At 41.9% G+C, this 18,592-nt stretch overlaps 1 protein-coding gene across 2 annotated transcripts in view; it reads right to left on the bottom strand.

The window, feature by feature from the left end:
* The window catches only part of LOC126215157 (protein Lilipod), a 413,331-nt gene that overhangs the window by 19,892 nt on the left and 374,847 nt on the right, over nucleotides 1-18,592 (bottom strand). The window contains exons 11-12 of one of the 2 annotated variants that reach the window (XM_049941822.1): nucleotides 9,034-9,129; nucleotides 8,044-8,179 (exon numbers count right to left, since the gene is read on the bottom strand). In XM_049941822.1, coding sequence (XP_049797779.1) covers nucleotides 8,074-8,179; nucleotides 9,034-9,129 — 202 coding nt within the window. In that variant the 3' untranslated portion in view covers nucleotides 8,044-8,073. The remainder of the gene's footprint in view (nucleotides 1-8,043; nucleotides 8,180-9,033; nucleotides 9,130-18,592) is intronic. The other variant, XM_049941823.1, reaches the window with a different exon arrangement.

The raw sequence follows: 18,592 nt of genomic DNA, 5'->3' as shown, positions 1-18,592 counted from the left end.
GTGCTGAAGCAACAGGGAGGGAAGTGCCTCCCATCATCGAGGGGGCAGGTGTAGTACTGCGGCTCTGAGAGCCGACAGGAATGGGCGGAACGGAAGGAGCCGGAACTGTCGTCGTAGTGGTGGCGTAGTCGGATGTCGTACGCACGTGATGTAGCCTCTCTTATTTTTTCTTAGTCTCAGTGTAGGGCAGTTGGTCTGGGGTCTCGCGTTCCATTATTTTCCTCTCTTTCTGTAAAATCCCACAGTCCGGTGAGCGAGGCAAGTGTCGCTCTCCGCAATTGACACAGGTGGGAGGCGGAACACGTGGAGTAGTGGGATGGGACGGATGTCCACAATCTCGGCAGGTGATGCCGGATGTACTGCAGGAAGACGTATGCCCGAACTTCCGGCACTTAAAGCACCGCATCGGGGGAGGGATATACGGTTTCACATTACAGCAGTAAACAGTCACCCTGACCTTTTCAGGTAATGTGCCACCCTCGAATGCCGAGATGAAGGCACCGGTGGCAACTAGTTTATCCCTCGGACCCCGACGGACGCTCCAAACGAAATGAACACCTCGGCACTCTAAGTTGGTGTGCAGCTCGTCATCAGACTGTAAAAGATGGTCCCTGTGGAAGATAATGCCCTGGACCGTGTTTAAGCTCTTATTGGGTTATTTGTTTCATTTATTTATTCATTTATTTATTTCATTAACAGTACAGAGTAACCGACTGCCTTGAAATGTAAGGTGGGTCGGATGCTTCTGAATCTAATAACAAAGACTTCTCACTGTTACAGTCTTATTGGTATACAGTTGTTAATGTTTTTTTTAATAATATAAAGAACATAATATAAAGAACATAACATATTAAGATTTCCCTGAGGTTACAGCGAATTGAATGCTTAACAATTGTTAAAATGGTTCCATATAATTTGTTACTACCTAGTTGATGAGACTATAATTTATACAATGCAAATGTCAAAGAAAAATAAAAAAAGAAAATGTAACACAATGAGCGTGGTTACGAATAATTTGTAATATATAGAAGTAAGTGATATGCTGTATTTGGATGAGTAATACAGCCTTAGTAGCATGTCGGTTAGTAGTGCAGATTAGAAGGTCTCGGTACAGCCTTCTTCTAAGAGCCTACCTAGTTCCATGTTTACTATGGTACTGCCCTGGCAATTTAGTTGTATTACCGTCAGAAGGGATATCTAGTGAAGGAAAAACACTTGGGTGTGGTTTCTTTAAAAATCGAGAAACACACGTCTGTGTGCTCTCACGAAATCCTCGTATAGTTTCTCTAGGTTTAGGCCCTCTCCACTTCACGCACATGCCTCCCCTAGACGCTTACATATATCTTTGGGGTTCATTGGCAGATTTTCAGCTCTTAGGTTCATACTGTCAGTTTGTTCTGTAGTTGGAAAGCAGATTTTATCCCCGTTTTTATGCTTAGTTCATATTACATAGTGAAGAGCTGTTTGAAATATATCCTTGTTTACTAGTCTGTAAAGCCATAGGTTAACGTCTAAGTTATCGTAGTTTACGTAATTAACGATATTCAGCTTGGGATCTTTGGTTGTATCTGGTTGGTGATCTCGACTGTTTGTTTGTTTGTTTGTTTGTTGCTCCGATTTCAAGTAATTTTGTAGTGCAGCACGTCTTTCTGGCTTTATGGTTTCCGGTAGTATGGAGTTTGATGTGTTTTCGCTGAACATTTCCCCTGATAGTGACTTCTCGTTTTTGATCTCTACCGGGGACTCGTTCGTAAAATGTGACTGTCGTATGTCCGTTTCTGGGGTGGTTGCGCACGGTGTTGTGCCGGTGCAGGATGTGTCTTTCTGTTCAGCTGCCTTACTGCTTTGTTTATAGTAGTGACTGTGTGCGATACCCCAGTAGACAAAATGAACTGGTGTAACATAGGGTCTACATTTGGTTGTATCGTATTCTAGTTGTGCGGGTAGTGTGCAGTTGTCTTTCTTTGTACTTGCCTGTGGTGTTGGATTTCTTGTGAACTCAGTGACACCTTCATTCTGAGGACGTTCAAGGACGTCGTCGTATTTCTCTGTACTATTTCGCAGTATTTCGTCTTCCAGTATGTCAACTCGTAAAAGGACACCAGCCTGGAAGGTGGCCCAATCAAACGTGTGATTTTTTCAGGTGCCTGCCAACCTCATATTCGATTGCACCTCGTACGCACATATTGTCTATATAAGTGGTAATGCTGTAGTACCTACACTGTATTGTCTCCCAGAACTGAGGCATTACATTAGTATCGGTATCTGCATCTGGAGGTCGTAATATCCCCACGTGTTGCCACCAGGCAACGACTCGCCGCCAGCCTCTCGTCCTAGTCGACAGCGATTTGTACCTCTGCCTGTTCGTGTTATTAGTTGAGTCTCTTCCTGGGTGTGTTAGGGGGGTGGGTTTCTGACAGTTATGGTAGCACTCCTTATTAATGGACGTTGTCCAGGACATCGTATTTGGTGCGTTCTATTTGTCTTTTGTAGAGCTGTTTATATGTAGGACAGTGTGGCCCCCCTGCCTTACTGCATGTTCTGTTTCTGTGTTTGCACAATATACAACCTACCCGATTATCCTGCCCGCATTCCGACTTTTTGTGTCCCGGTTTTGCAAATCTTCCACATACTTGTTCTCGGTCGCAATGCTTCGACGGGTGACTGTAGCCCCGACAATTAAAACATTTTGTACAGCAACAAAATCGCTGATGTACAAAGATTCAAACTGAATAAAAACTCTTTCTTTTTGAAGCAGCAGTAATCGTACTCTTGGCGACGCTTCTAGAATACTGTTTACTGTCCTTTTGCCCTTCGGTCCTGTTTTAAATTTGATTTTAACCTCATTATCGAACTCATCTTTAGTAATGTGTTCACTCAGTTTTATTTCGTAGAGCTCTTCCAAGAATTCCTGGTCAATTAAATATGTTGTAACATGGTGCACTGCCAGCAGGGGTCTGAACTTCTTGGTTTCTTCACACCTAATGTCCTTAAGCTGTGCTACTTTTTCTATTATCTTTTTCTTGTCTACTTGTGTATCTGTTTCAATTATTACGGTGTTTGCTGTTGACCTGATTGATTTTATTTTTAATTTGTGTCACTTGGGGTTAATTGTTTTAGTGATGGTTTCTCTAACGGTTCTTGCATCTCGGTTGGTTTCTGATTTAAAGAAAAGTGTGCTGGACTGTTTAGCTTTTGTTTGTCGAAATGAGCTGCAAATGAGAGTGAGAGAGGTTTATTTTCTGACTTTAATCTCTGATTTTCAGATTTGAGTTCTGCTATTTCTTGTTCCATGCACTGAACGCATTCCTGGGCATCTGGTGCATTTGCAGCTGCTAGTTCTTTTCCGAGTCTGGCGTTTTCAGTTCTGAGCTCTCATTTTGTCTATAAAGCCTCGCCTGACCGACTGCGAGTGCCCAGATTTTGTCTCTAACCTGCGATGTAATTGTGGTTGACGCCCTTTTTTGTTTTAGTTCATTCTGGAACTCCACTAAGATCTCATCTACAGTGCTTATCATTTTAGTTCATTTTCTTTCTTTCGGGTATTAAATTTTCGCTAGATACCATTCGTCTTATTGCCACCGTGCTCCCGCTCGTCGGAGTCGCATCACCGTTTCGACGTCCTCCGACTGACGGGTAGCTCACATCGATTCTGGGAGCGCGTTCGGCATTTTTCAAAGTAGCAGTGGCTGCCACCAGCGTGAACCAGGTCGTATGCTCCAGTGTCCACGTATACTTGCGGACGTGGAGCTTACTTAGTTAAAAGCCGATGCACACATCCCAAATGCTTCACAGAGTGAGGCAAAGAGAGCGCACGCTGGACGAAATTTGCTGTACGGCAGCTGATTCTCAAATTCTGGATCTGTTGTGTATGTAGTTTGTCTCTCAACCGAGTGCAACAGTTCTGTTAAGTGCAGTACGATCTGTGATTTGCTCCACAGTTTGCCACGCTGTTACTCGGTAACGCCACGACGTAAGAGCCACGTGCCAGTTGACTGAACGTGCAGCCAGCTTTCCGTAGACGGCGTCCGCTGAGTCAGCCGCTGCTTCTGGCCACCTGACACAACAAACAGCTGTGGCTCACGCAGCAAGCCCGCTGCAATCCGCGCTGTCAGCTACGTCTGCGTCCGACGTCACTGCAACCCGTTCCGCCGACCAAACTCGCCACACGGCACACGAGAATACGTTCACTATCGCAGAAAAGAAAGACCTCTCACTGTCTAACTACGGTCTCCAAACTGTCTTTAATGCGTTACGTGACAGATTACGCCTTTAGCTATCCACGCTGAAACTCGCACTGCACTCCGACCACTTTTCCCCACCGCAAACGTGAAAACGAGTGGAGCACTCACCGAACACGTCCGCGAGCCACACCTGTCACCACAGATTGCGTAGGTCACCACGTCAGTGATAGGGTGTGACGGAAACAGAAAGATCCCCCAGCTCGTCACAGGCGACCGATGCCCGCGACTGGGCGAGGATGCCGTTTTTATCGAGACTGGCCCAGAGTGCATTTTGGACAAGCCCTCCACCTCCCCAAACTTGTCCTCTAAATGCTCCAAAAAAAACTGAGGCTTCATTGACACGAAACATTCCCCAACGACTCTTCTACATACCAGGTACTGGGGCAAATAAGCTTTGCTGCCATCCTTAGCCTGCCATTCCTCCCACGGTGTGGCCAGAGAGGGGAACGATTTGAGGTCATATTTCTTCGCACCGAAATTGACCTCGATTGCCGAGAGACTGCCAGTCGTCTACCACCGGCAAGAGATGACGGACTACGCTTCACGGTGTGTCACCCGCCCCGATGCCACCCACTCCGACCAGGGGGCCTCCCCACGGGCGCCACCCCGCTGCAGCGAAGACCACCCGGCAGGACGGCCACTGCCGGGAGTCCCGACACCCCGAGGTGACTGGCATCTACTCTCGGCATACGTGGGGAGTTAACGGTGCAGGCATCGGCAGAGCGATCCCTGTGTGGTGAGGGGGCCACAACCGACAGGGCACACGACAGCCCCATCACAACGGACTGGCTACCGTGCCGGATATCAGGTGCAAATGAGCAAACAAGTCTACGATTGCCATCGGCGCAGAAAGCGATACTGCACAGTGGATGGAGGAAAACTGACCGACGAGGGTGACGTTGCACAACAGCTGCACAATGAGCAGAAGTGCAAATCCAGGTTGCCGAAGGATGCGAGACGTCTCGGAGCATAATGGACGCAGTGCACCATGTAAGGCGCCCTTCCCCAATTGGCTTGCTCTTCGGGAAAGAGCAAGGTCAAACCCTATAGGAGACCATCGTGTAAAGGCTAAAATGTGTGAGACTTAGTGAGTGTGCACAAACACGCGCGAATGTGTGTGTGTGTGTGTGTGTGTGTGTGTGTGTGTAACAGTCTCTTTGTTGTGCCTATCTGCAACTAGACATCTCATCTTTACAGCAAGTAGCAATATATCGATGTGCATTTTCAACTTATTGCAGCGTAATGGATAATCAATTAAATTTCGGGCATGCAGCTGTGCAAATAAAATTTCCTCCACTGATATTTTGGCCGTGTATCGTCTGTCCATCTTCAGAGTGAGTCACGAGACGGACGACAAGATGCCACACGCGGCCTTATATGCTCCACCGCGGTGGTACTGCGCGTGCGGGTCACAGGTGCTGGTCGGGGGCAGAGAAGTACACTTACGCGTGCGCCACCTGTGGCAAAGGCGTACAGACGTTCTATTCGCTTATCGATGTACGATCGGCGGCGGTGACACCGTGACGACTCCTCTGCAGTTTAATTAACCCGAGAGCCAGATTCTGAGTTTCGTCCAAATTAAAACCATTATCTCTATTTATTAAATTACTAGCTAATCTACAGCTTCCTGGAAGACAGATTCCCAAAAAGAAGAGGTGGGTGTTAAAATCTTCACACTACCGTAATTCACAGAATGCCCTATATCAATACAATGTCCGGCCTCAGCTGACTTGTCTGGCTGTAATAAGCGTGTGTACCTTCGATGCTCCACACACCTCTCACGAACGGTACGTGTTGTTTGACCTATGTACGACTTCTCACAATTTCCGCAAGGAATCCAATACACACCCATTTTACGAAGCCGTAAATCGTCCTTCACAGAGCCGAGTAAAGCTGCAATCTTCGTGAGGGGCCGGAAGATCACCTTAACACAGTGTTTCTGAAGAATACGGCCTACCTTCGAGGAAAGAGCACCCAAATAGGGCAAAAACGGACTAAATCTGAAGGAATTACTATCTCCTAAAATGTAGGTACGTGATGGGGAAGGTTTTGCATCGAGTGCTCTACGAATTTGTTGCGGAGAAAATCCATTCGGTTTAAAAATGCTCTCGAGGTATATGAGCTCTTCTTACAAATTGCAAATTATCTTTATCGGATATACAGTGCGCCCAATGCACTAAGGTCTTAAGGACACCTTTGGTCTGTGAAGGGTGATGGCAGCTACCGGCATGAAAATATAGATTTGTGTGTGTGTGTGTGTGTGTGTGTGTGTGTGTGTGTGTGTGTCGGTTTCCGATATAGAGCACGTCCTAAAGTGCCATCACCTTTACGGCGAACGACAACATCCAAAAAGGGGAGACAACTGTCTTTTTCTATTTCCATTGTAAATTTAATGGACGGAATTCAAATGTTCAAGAAATTGATGTAATTCATCCATTCACCCATACCACTAATGTGTGGTCCACGTACCTCCAGAAGAGCATCGGTTTAAAACTTGCTGAGGCCAGTGCCTCGTCCTTGAAGTCTTCCACGAATAAATTAGCTACCAGAGGGGAGAAGGGGCTTCCCATGACAACACCATCAATTTGCTCATAAAATTCACCATTAAATTGAAAATAAGATGATAAAAGCACACGTTCAAATAAGGACATAATGTTCTCATCAAAATGTTGGCCGATAAGAGATAGAGATTCCTTTAAAGGTACCTCAGTGTATAATGACACCACACGTCAAAACTAACAAGCACATCCGTACTATTTAGCCTGACATTGCTAAGTCTCTGAATAAAATCCATAGAATTACGAATGTGGTGACTACATTTTCCTACCAATGGTTTTAATAAGGAAGATAAATATTTGGCAGAAACATACGTCGGTGAACCAATAGTGCTCGTTACAGGTCTCGTAGACAAATCCTCTAGACGCTCATCCTTACCCATCTCGTGAACTTTAGGAAGACCATAAAATCTCGGTGGTACTCCACCTCGGACTTTTAAACTTCTTATGACTTCCTACGGTAGTGATGAAGCGTTCAGCAAGGCAGCTGTCCTTATTGTCACCTCGTCAGTAGGATCTTTGTCGATCTTCCGGTGTGCACCAGAACTAAGTAGACCACAGATCTTTCCCTCGTAGACTTCCCGAGGCAAAAGGACGGCAGCATTACCTCTATCAGCACATAGGACGACCGTACCAGTATCCTCGCACAGCTTTCGTGTCGCACTCCTTTCTTCCTCGGAAACATCGCTTCTCTGTGGGCGGTGCTTCGTAATTGCTATATCGGAAACCGACACACACAAACCTATATCTTCACGCCAGTAGCTGCCATCGGCTGCGTATTTATCTGCCGGCGACCGGCACCCGTGACCCACACGCGCAGTACCGCCGCGGTGGAGCGTATAAGGCCGCGCGTGGCATCTCGTCGTCAGTCTCGTGACTCACTCTGAAGACGGCCGGACGATACGCGGCCAAAATATCAGTGGAGGAAATTTTATTTGCGCGGCTGCATGTCCAAAATTTAATTGACTAGCAATATATCATTTGCGTAAGACTCTCTATATTTCAACCTGGATTTTCGTGTTTGCAAGCTCGAACAAAATAGTTACAAGAACCACTTTTACCAATGGACCTGCCACATAGGAAAACTCTAGCTAGTTTTCAGAAATTCATCCAGCTTTGACATTCAGCTCCCATATAAGGGCTAAGCATCTATATGGATAGCTTCTGCAAAGCTGTCAATTTTTACACAGTGTAAACTGTGTGTGCTTCAGCAATGCAACCAGCTCGTACACTGGCGTACTTACCAAAATATTGAGTGTACAGTTTCTACTCTGCTACTCTTCCTTCAGTCCTGTGCCAGATAGAGAGGTGGTCCGTATCCGGTGCTTTTCGTGTGCCAACGGTTCGTTACTCTCAAAAATGCCAATCAAGCTGCAGAACCTGAGAATTTGAAGAACAGTCATAGAAACACATGGCAATCACAGACAACACTAGGCCAATATATTACTCTCAAACCACACTCACAAATACCAGCAAAACACACACACACACACACACACACACACAGAGAGAGAGAGACAGACAGAGAGAGAGAGAGAGAGAGAGAGAGAGAGAGAGAGAGAGCAACAAAAACAAATTATAGCACAAAAAGAAGTTAAAAATAAATATAATGCAGCATTACACAGAAACTGGCGGCAACAATTATTTTTCTTTCTTTGTCCATTGTCTTACAGATACCAATGCTTTTCTGGTCCTGGTTTTAGCATTCTAAATGTCTCTGAGAATTGAAACAGATTACATAATTTCCCAAAATATACTCATTTGGTGTCTGATAATGAAAGCATTTGGCGACTCTCAACCAACTTCGAGCATCACTTCAAACCACCTACACTAGACTAAAGCAAATAATTTTTTCTACAAATGTATCGGATCATCGCTAACAAAAAATATTTTTTTGTAAATTGTAACTTTCGTCAATGGAAAATAGAAGATAGGTGATAGGATGAATTTAACAAACATCTGTGACTACATGACAGCTGCTGGTTGAGAGAATTGTTACAAAATGAACACACAATTAATTCCAAAGCTCAAAATTAATGTTCTGACACTTATCAAACGAGCCACTGTGAGTACAAATGTACGGCATATACTAGCTAATAAACAGCTAACTACATGTACTCTGGCTACTCTCTTAACCGTGCAGGCGACAATCCTACATCAGCTACTCTACTTCTGTGCAGAAAGCAGTCGTTTGTAGCTATGGAAAAACTGATACAGGACAACAGAATCCCAACCTGAGAGAGATTTCGTCCAGACTCTTTGCAATTTCAGCCCAGCATGCAAAAGTTAAAGCACAAGGTCTTGTCACATGCTCAAACACGTGCGCCCAACTGGAAGAAAATAAGCAAACCTTTATGTGTCTAATAAATGTATAACTCGGTAAATGTTAAATTAAATGTTTGCTACAACACACACACACACACACACACACACACACACACACACACACACACACACACACACACACAGAGAGAGAGAGAGAGAGAGAGAGAGAGAGAGAGAGAGAGAGAGAGAGAATTGTTACTTAAGAATATGTTGAAACATGCCATAAATAGTGTCCAGTAACTGTAATGCATAACCACAGAAATTGTAATGGTGCACAATTATATCATTTCTTGCAGTTAAGAAAGAGCAAGGATCAATGTAATTTTCTTGCCTCTAATTATGATTAAAATAAGTAAGTTACAAACATGAAATTCTGCTTCCAACTTCTTTTATGTATTAAAATAACAGAAAATAAAATGAAAAGGGCAATCGCTCACCATACAGTCATGGTATCAAGCAGGGGCAGACACATAAGGAAGACTGAAACATTGCTAACTTTTTCTACAATGTCCTTTCTCAGAGCTAACAGAAACACACACAATGTGGATGGCTACATTTTTCTGGCACTGCGCTCCCACTGAGATGAGGGACGGTGGATGGTGAAGAGGGTGAATGGAACAACACGAAGGCTATTAAGGCAATGTGCAATAGCTACAGTTACTGTAATATCACTCCTAACATGAGTATCATTCCATACAGAATACAAACACTGTAAATTATTATACGTCCAAATTCTCACCCAAGCTATTGTAACATTACGAGGCAAGACAGCTGTAACGGAACTTGAATAGCGTAAAGTTATCGTTAAAAACGCACGCCGCGCGATTTGTTACGATTTGGTCGGTCATAATAGTAGTAACATGCTTTTGAATACAATTAAAATATAACAGCGATATCTGTTTAGCGTTATTGGAAATAATATGTAATAAATTCATGGGTAAGGTAGCCGATCCTATAAGAAGAGGTAAAATTGGGCATATTAAGGTGTTTTGCTTTATATCGACTAAGCCGATGATACGGCGTCTTTTTTTTCCGTTTACTCTTAGAAGAAGAAAAAAAAGAAAACAAGTAACGAATTGCTAATTGTGCGTTGTGAAAAATATAGGGGCGAATTTTAAATAGCTACAGTGTATAATCAGACTAAAAAATGGACATTCAGTTACGTAAAATAGCGGACAGTGAAGTGTGGTCACTAAATTGAGTACACCTACAGGGCGGTAAATTCCGGGATAAGTATATTCGCATCTCACGAGGGACGCGGTATTGAGACCGGTTTTTTTTTTTACATCCCGGAGAGCGGGCTTCAATTTATAAAAAGGAGAAAAGCTGTATCATTATCATTGACTGTTGGTGTCAAGCAACCAAAACTGTTCATCAAAGGGTTTCGGTGAATGAGTGGTGAATGCGAAATGAAACTGTGAACGAAGTTATGTTAAATAAAGCAGAAGAGACAAGACAGTTTGGTCGTATCTGTTATTATTCCATAGACTGTAACATTTCTTCTCGTTGTACGAAGCCTTTATAGACGATCGTCATGACAATTTGCTTTGAAGGGATCTCCTTACGAGTTAAGTTTTGGGGACCTGGTCAACAGGGAATAGTTCGTAGATCTTAACTACTGCAGCTATTCTGGAATCAGGTGCTACCGTGGCCGTTGTGTGTTGTCAATGGCTTAAGGTCATCATATCTCATGCTCTAAGAACGACGCGCCTTTCCTCTTGGTATAACGGTGTCTCACGGTAACCACGACAACGCCGACGGCGAAGGAAGATACGGTAGAAGTGGCGCCACAACGTGCGGCTCGATCGAGGAGGATTGTTGCATCGAGTCGAGTGTCATCCGGATTCACGAACCCTAGAGTTGGAAAATATTGTAGCAGCCAGTGAGTCTGTCCAATGAAAGAGGTATTCTTCAATAATCGCTAAAAGTGAGCGATACTACCAGGTATGATTAAAATAACTGTATAATTATAAAAGAAAAGGAAGTTGAGACTTGTGATTTCGGTAGATAAATATATATAAATACATAGTGAAAATAAGTGTATGTCTTGGTAGTGAATAATCATGTCAAAACGAACGAAAAGAATACATGATAATGTGCAGTTGAGTAGAGTAATGAGTAGAGAGAGAGAGGAAAGTGAAGAGGATAGGGATGATGCATCCCATGAGCTCAATGTGGGACAGGAGACATGTACAGATAATAATACAGTTATTGATTTAGAGCCGTTAGGAGATTCAAATACAATGATAAGTAAGGTAAGCAGCGTGGGAGAACATAAAGATCTTGAGGTTTCGGAAGTAGATCAGCAAGTTGATCCTCAAAATGGAAATATTAATCAAAAAATATTTGATATGCTGGTATCAATAAATACTCAAATGGGTGTAATGAATGGAAGATTTGGTTCACTAGAAAAAGATAATAAGCAATTAAAAGAGGACAATCAAAAGTTAAATGAAAAATTTGATGCCAAATTTGGTTCATTAGAAGTTAAAATGGATTCTTTGGAAAGCAAGCTGAACACCTTTGATTATAAACTAGAAAATACTAAGAAAGAATTAAAGACGGACTGGGAGACTCAATTAAATGCGAAATTTGGAGAACTAGATGTAGAGTTTTCTAACACCTTAGAAAGGCAATATAATAATTTAATGGGAAAACTTCATGATGTAGAAAAGAAATATGAGGTAGTTTCGAAGAGTTATGATGGCCTGTCCAATAGGATGGTTAAGTGTGAAAGCAGCTGTTTCAATGCTAGCGCACAGATAGAAGAGCTTTCTAAACAAATAGTCGAGTTTGAGTCCGATGCTCGTAAGGGGATTGACAAGTATTTAGTAGATCAAACTAAAAGACTTGACGAAGATCTATCTGAATGGATAGAAATAAAAGGAAATGAAATTGTAGACAAGGTTAAGACTACTATTGGATCCCAGCCAAATGAAAATATCAATGATCACCTAAGTAGAAATGATGAATTAATTAAGCTCTTCACTAGCGAATTTCAGAAAATAAAAGACAAAATAGTTGATGAGTTACCTAAATGGCAAAAGGAAACCAATCATAAATTGGCGGAGTTAGAACGAAAGTCATCACAAAATTTGTTGACGAGGACGAACGTTCGGAGAATAGGTCGAAAAACAACCGAACATGTGATAATACGAAGTACAATTGTGGTGCAAATTTGCATTGGGAAGTTGACGATTCGGTTGGTAAAGATGATGATTCTTTTGGTCAGCGAGGATATTTGTCTTCTTTAAAGGTGGAGAACAGCATTTTTAAAAGTAGACAATTCCCAACATTCTCCACTGAAAAGAACAACCTGCATCCGAAAATCTTTATCAATAATTTCAAAAGAATATTTCCACATAGCTGGTCAGAACACGACTGACTTCAATTTATAGTATCCAAAATTACCGGAGAAGCCGCATTATGGGCCGCCAAAGTAAGTGAAAGTTGCCATACTTGCGCTGAGTTTGAACAACATTTTTTGGCTAAATACTGGTCGTCGAGTAAACAAGAGAAATTAAGAAAAGAGGTTTACCAACCTGAGTATTTTAACAGTAAAAGGAGTACTTTAAGGCAATATTTTGAAAAGTACATAAATAAGACACGTTATTGGAGTGATCCAATTTCTCACAAGGAAGTGATCAGAATTTTGAAGGGAAGGTTGCCCATAAATATACGTGAAAAGTTAATAAATGTTCCTGACCACGATGTAGAACAATTCTTGTCGGTGATTGACTCTATAGATATGATTATGGAAGACGCAAGACAAATGAGTAGTAATCAAATGTCGACTCACACTCATAGTAATACGAGTAATTATAATAATAATTTAACGTATGATAATAATAATAATACCGAAAACCAGGTCAAACCCGCATCACAGGAGCGTGGACAATCTTCATCCTATGGTTGCAATAAAAACAATGATTATAATAAATATAGAAGAGATACTTACTGTGCTAGAGGTAAACCTCGATATGGTGACGCGAATATGCATAGTAGTGATATTAATAAGAGTAACAGGTACCCAAGTGATGAACCCAATTGCATTCGACCTTGGGAAGATAATTCGAAGCATAATGTTCATCGGCGGGATGGAACAAATGCCTCGAGTCCTCATCCAGCACAAGGAGTATTACCAATGGGCGAAGGAGCCTCCAATGTGCGACGGGGTGAATACCATAACTCGGATCATACTGTACGGATTGTGGAAGTTCATGAACCCCCACCGATGACTCAACGAGATAGATTAAACTAATACCAGTCACCAAATGCCTTCCTAGGATGACTGGAAAGGAGAAGGAAGGCAGGCATCAATTTGAAGTGAGAGTATTAAGGTACAATAATAATCAGGATATAAAGAATGAGTTAATTGAAGAAAAACCTGAAGTTTCTAATAAATGTGGACAAATTTTACAGGCAATAATTCCAACAAGTATAAATAATGTTGATGTTGAAATATTAATTGATACTGGAGCAACTATTAGTGTCGTGACGATGGACTGTTTAAAAGAGATAAGCCGAGGGGTAAAAATGCCCACTTTTCCTATCACAGGATGTACCGTGTCTGGTGCGTTCAGCGCAAAAATGCAAAAAGTTGTGAAACAGGTACGTGTTGACGTTACAATACAGGGGGCTCAAATTGAAAGTACATTCCTGGTTGTTCCTAAAATGACAGTACCATGTATCTGGGGTTTGGATTTTTTATGTGAGACCGGTGCAATCATTAATTTAGAGAAAGGTGAATGTATATTTAATTCCAATGGTAATGTTTTGACAACCACCCTGAGAAAGGGCCGAGTAATTCCAAATCAATTGTGTATGAATCTAATGGTAAAATATGTCAGTATTGATGATGAAAATGTGTATGATATATGCCTTATTGAATGTTCTGAAGAAATGATGGATAAAAATGTCATTGCAGGAAAAGGTGTTAGAATCAGAATATTTATCTGTTATCCAAAGGGATGAACTGTACTACTTGTTGGAAGCATATCAGTCGATTTTTAGTAAACGTCCGGGTATAATAAAACACTTTGAATACCATATAAAGACGTATGCACATAAACCCTTTTGTCGTACTTCCTATTCTATCCCATGGACAAAGAAAGAAGTAGTCAGAAAGGAAATCAATAAAATGTTAGAATGGGGTATTATTGAGCCCTCAGATTCTGAATATTGTAACCCTCTTGTGGCGGTAATTAAACCCAATGGTGACATCAGATTGGTGTTGGATGCCAGAGAGATCAATAAGATCATTATACCTGTACAAACGCGACCGGAGAACCTAGAAGAGTTAGTACAAAAGTTTTATGGTGCCCGCTTCTTAACTTCTTTGGATATGCGTAGTTCATATTGGCAAACTAGAATATCGAAAGAATCTAGAAAATATACTGCATTCGTTTTTCTGGGCCGAAGTTACCAGTTTACTGTCATGCCATTTGGGTTGAAAATAAGCGGTGGTGTTTTCATATCGGCCTTAGATACCGTACTGGGCAGAGACCTTTTGAATGAAGTTACTTTATATGTGGATGATTTGCTAATTGCTTCTGAAACTTGGGAGGAACATTTGGACTTATTAAGAAGAGTTTTTGCGAAATTTTTGGAATACGGAGTTACTGTAAATTTGAGAAAATCCAAGTTTGCTCATAACCAATTGAAATTTCTTGGACATATAATCACTCCTGAAGGGATAAAACCAAATCCTAAAAAGATGGATGCGATTAACAGATGTGCATATCCAAAGAATAGAACGGAATTAAAGTCATTTATCGGCTTAGTTTCATTTTTTCGACGATTTTTACCCAATCAGTTAGGAAGCCAAGACTGTTTGTTACGGCTGTTAAAAAAAAATGTCATGTGGGAGTGGAATTCCGAATGCGCGCAAGCTTTTGATAACATCCGCAATGCTTTGACTAATGCTCCACTGCTACATCATCTGAGACTTGATCAAGATTTTTATATTGCTGCGGATGCTTCTGAAACAGGATTGGGTGCCACTCTTTTCCAGATGGACAATCCAGAAGATATCAGTACCATCAAGATAATTGGGTTTGCCAGCAGAACACTCTCTAGCTGTGAACGTGCATATTGTACTACTGAATTGGAAGTACTGGCCGTGGTCTGGTCCCTTAGGAAGTTTCGCTATTTTGTATATGGAAAGAAGATCATTGTATTCTGCGACCACAAAGCTTTATCTTTTATTTTAACAGGAAGGATGTTCCATTCACGTTTAACCCGGTGGGCCTTGCTACTGCAAGAATATGATATTACGCTCAAATACATCAGAGGGAAAGACAACATCATAGCTGATGCTCTTTCAAGACTACCGAAAAGAAAGAATAACAACGAGTGTGAAGAACGGACTATTGACTTTAAAGTCATGAATTTATCAAGGCAATATTGTGAGAGGCAGATTTCACAGCTATCTCAAAGTCTTCCACAACTGCAAGAAGATGATAAGTTGTGGAAAGCCATTAGGCATGCTGTTGAAAGCAAAACGCTAAGTCACTCTCAAGAACAGTATCAATTAAAATCCGGAATATTGTATCGGAGGAAGGATGAAGAAGATGTTTGGAAACTTTGTGTTCCAAATAAATATTTAGAATCACTAGTATGGTACACTCACTTGAATTGGGGTCATTTTGGTTCTGCTAAATGTACAGCCAAAATAGCACAATACTGCTATCATCCAAATTTGGGACGTATAGCTACAAATATTATTAAGAAGTGCAAAATATGTCAGAAGGCGAAACCCATAAACTATTGTCGGAAGATAGAATTACATCCTATCATCCCACAACAACCTTTAATGTTGGTGTCATGTGATGTCTGTGGGCCATGTCCCATGACACGTGGACAGTGGATGGTGAAGAGGATGAATGGAACAACACGAAGGCTATAAGGCAATGTGCAATAGCTACAGTTACTGTAATATCACTCCTAACATGAGTATCATTCCATACAGAATACAAACACTGTAAATTATTATACCTCCAAATTCTCACCCAAGCTATAATTTTGAAAATTTATCAGTATATATTTCAAAGTAACTAGTTTATTGGAAGTATTATTCAACATGTACACTATGTGATCAAAAGTATCCATACACCCCCCCAAGAACATATGTTTTTCATATTAGGTGCATTGTGCTGCAACCTACTGCCAGGTACTACATATCAGCAACACCAGTAGTCATTAGACATCGTGAGAGAGCAGAATGGGGCTCTCCGCAGAACTCGTGGACTTTGAATGTGGTCAGGTGATTGGGTGTCACTTGTGTCATACGTCTATAAGTGAGATTTCCATACTCCTAAACATCTCTAGGTCCACTGTTTCTGATGTGATAGTGTAGTGGAAACGTGAAGGGACACTTACAGCACAAAAGCGTACAGGCCAACCTCATCTGTTGACTGACAGAGATGGTTGAAGAGGGTCATAATGTGTAACAGGCAGACATTTATCCAGACCATCACACACAGGAATTCCAAACTGCATCAGGATCCATTGCAAGTACTATGATGGTTAGGCAGGAGGTGAGAAAACTTTGATTCCATGGTTGAGCACCTGCTCATAAGCCGCACATCATGCTGGTAAATGCCAAATGATGCCTCGTTTGGTGTAAGATGCATAAACATTGGATGACTGAACAGTGGAATAACGTTGTGTGGTGTGACGAATGACAATACCCAATGTGGCAATCCAATGGCAGTGTGTGGGTATGGTGAATGCCCAGTTAACATCATATGCTAGCGTGTCAAGTGCCAAGAGTAAAATTTGGAGGTGGGGGTGTTACGGTGTGGTTGTGTTTTTCATGGAGGGGGCTTGCACCCCTTGTTGTTTTGAGTGTCACTATCACAGCAAAGGCCTACATTGATGGTTTAAGCACCTTCTTGCTTCCCACTGTTGAAGAGCAATTTGGGGATGGCGATTGCATCTTTCAACACAAGCGAGCACCTGTTCATAATGCACGGCCTGCAGCGGAGTTGTTATGTGACAATAACATCCCTGTAATGGACTGGCCTGCACAGTGTTCTGACATGAATCCTACAGAACACCTTTGGGATTTTTGCAACGCCGACTTCGTGCCAGGCCTCACCGACCGACATCAATACCTCTCCTCAGTGGAGCACTCCTTGAAGAACGAGCCGCCATTCCCCGAGAAACCTTCCAGCACCTGATTAAATGTATGCCTTTGAGAGTCGAATCTGTAGTCAAGGTTAAGAGTGGGCCAACACCATATTTAATTCCAGCATTACCAATGGAGGGCGCCACGAACTTTTAAGTCATTTTCAGCCAGGTGTCCAGATACTTTTGATCACATAGCGTATGATTCACAAAAACTACTTGCACTTCAAAATTTGATCCACTAATGATTCTCTGTTTTACAAATCACATGTTTTATTTGAAAGCTTCTATTCCCCCATCTTCGTAAAGAACATCTTGTCTTTCCTACAAATGTTACCTGTCATTCAAAATTTTTTGTCATAAGCATTCCATAATTTTCGAATCTTAAAAATGCAATGCTTTCCAAAAGGCACTCGGGGTAGCCGTGCATCTGAGGCGCCGCGCCATGGTTCGTGTGGCTCCCCTCGTCGGAGGTTCGAGTCCTCCCCCGGGCATATATGTGTGTGTGTGTGTGTGTGTGTGTGTGTGTGTGTGTGTGTTTTGTCCTTAGCGTAAGTTAGTTTTAAGTGATGTGTGAGCCTAGGGACTGATGACCCCAGCAGTTTGGTCCCATAGGAACTTATAACCACCACCACCACCACCACCACCACCACCACCACCACCACCTTTCAATAATTCAGTGTCATCACTCTGTAGCCATATTTTCTGTATTTCCAAAAATGTATAATTTTCCTATAATAAGGTTTTAGTTTATGAAATATTTCTATTCCAAAACGTGTGTTTCCAGAAAATTCTCGGCAGGCTTTGGAAATCCTAGTGCAACCTCCAGTTTCTATCTTGTAAAACTGAAACGTTATTTGTATCAAATTAAGGACATTTAACCAGTTGCTAAACAGCAAAGTAATGTCTTTGTTTAATGTGACTCTATAGTCTGCAGTGTTTCTGTCTTTCACATTAAAATCTACATCGCGAAATCTTTATATTTAACACTTTATAATATCTGTCCTAAATACATCTTTCCATGTGTCACGCACGAACCTACACACAGTCTGCAGCTAGCATATGAAGAGCACAATTACTACACAATTACTGATCAGTCTCTTAATTTAGTTGGTCCACAGGCAGTCGTCAGTGGGTACAAGTGACGTTAAGTTAGTTTTGCTCACAAGTTAAATTAAATGTGTGAATACTCGTGTATAGCTGATCATCACCATGACTGGTGACGAAAATATGTAACTGTAAGAACTGAATCTTATTGTGCTGTATAAAATTCACTTAAAATAAAATAGTTTCCGAGCTGAAACACTGATCCGAAGGAGGTCATCTAGGTGCCCAAAT

Source organism: Schistocerca nitens, chromosome 12 (assembly GCF_023898315.1).
Source record: "Schistocerca nitens isolate TAMUIC-IGC-003100 chromosome 12, iqSchNite1.1, whole genome shotgun sequence".
NCBI classification, from domain to species: domain Eukaryota; kingdom Metazoa; phylum Arthropoda; class Insecta; order Orthoptera; family Acrididae; genus Schistocerca; species Schistocerca nitens.
Note: the sequence above shows the minus strand (reverse complement) of the source record. Positions and strands in the feature narration are given on the sequence as shown.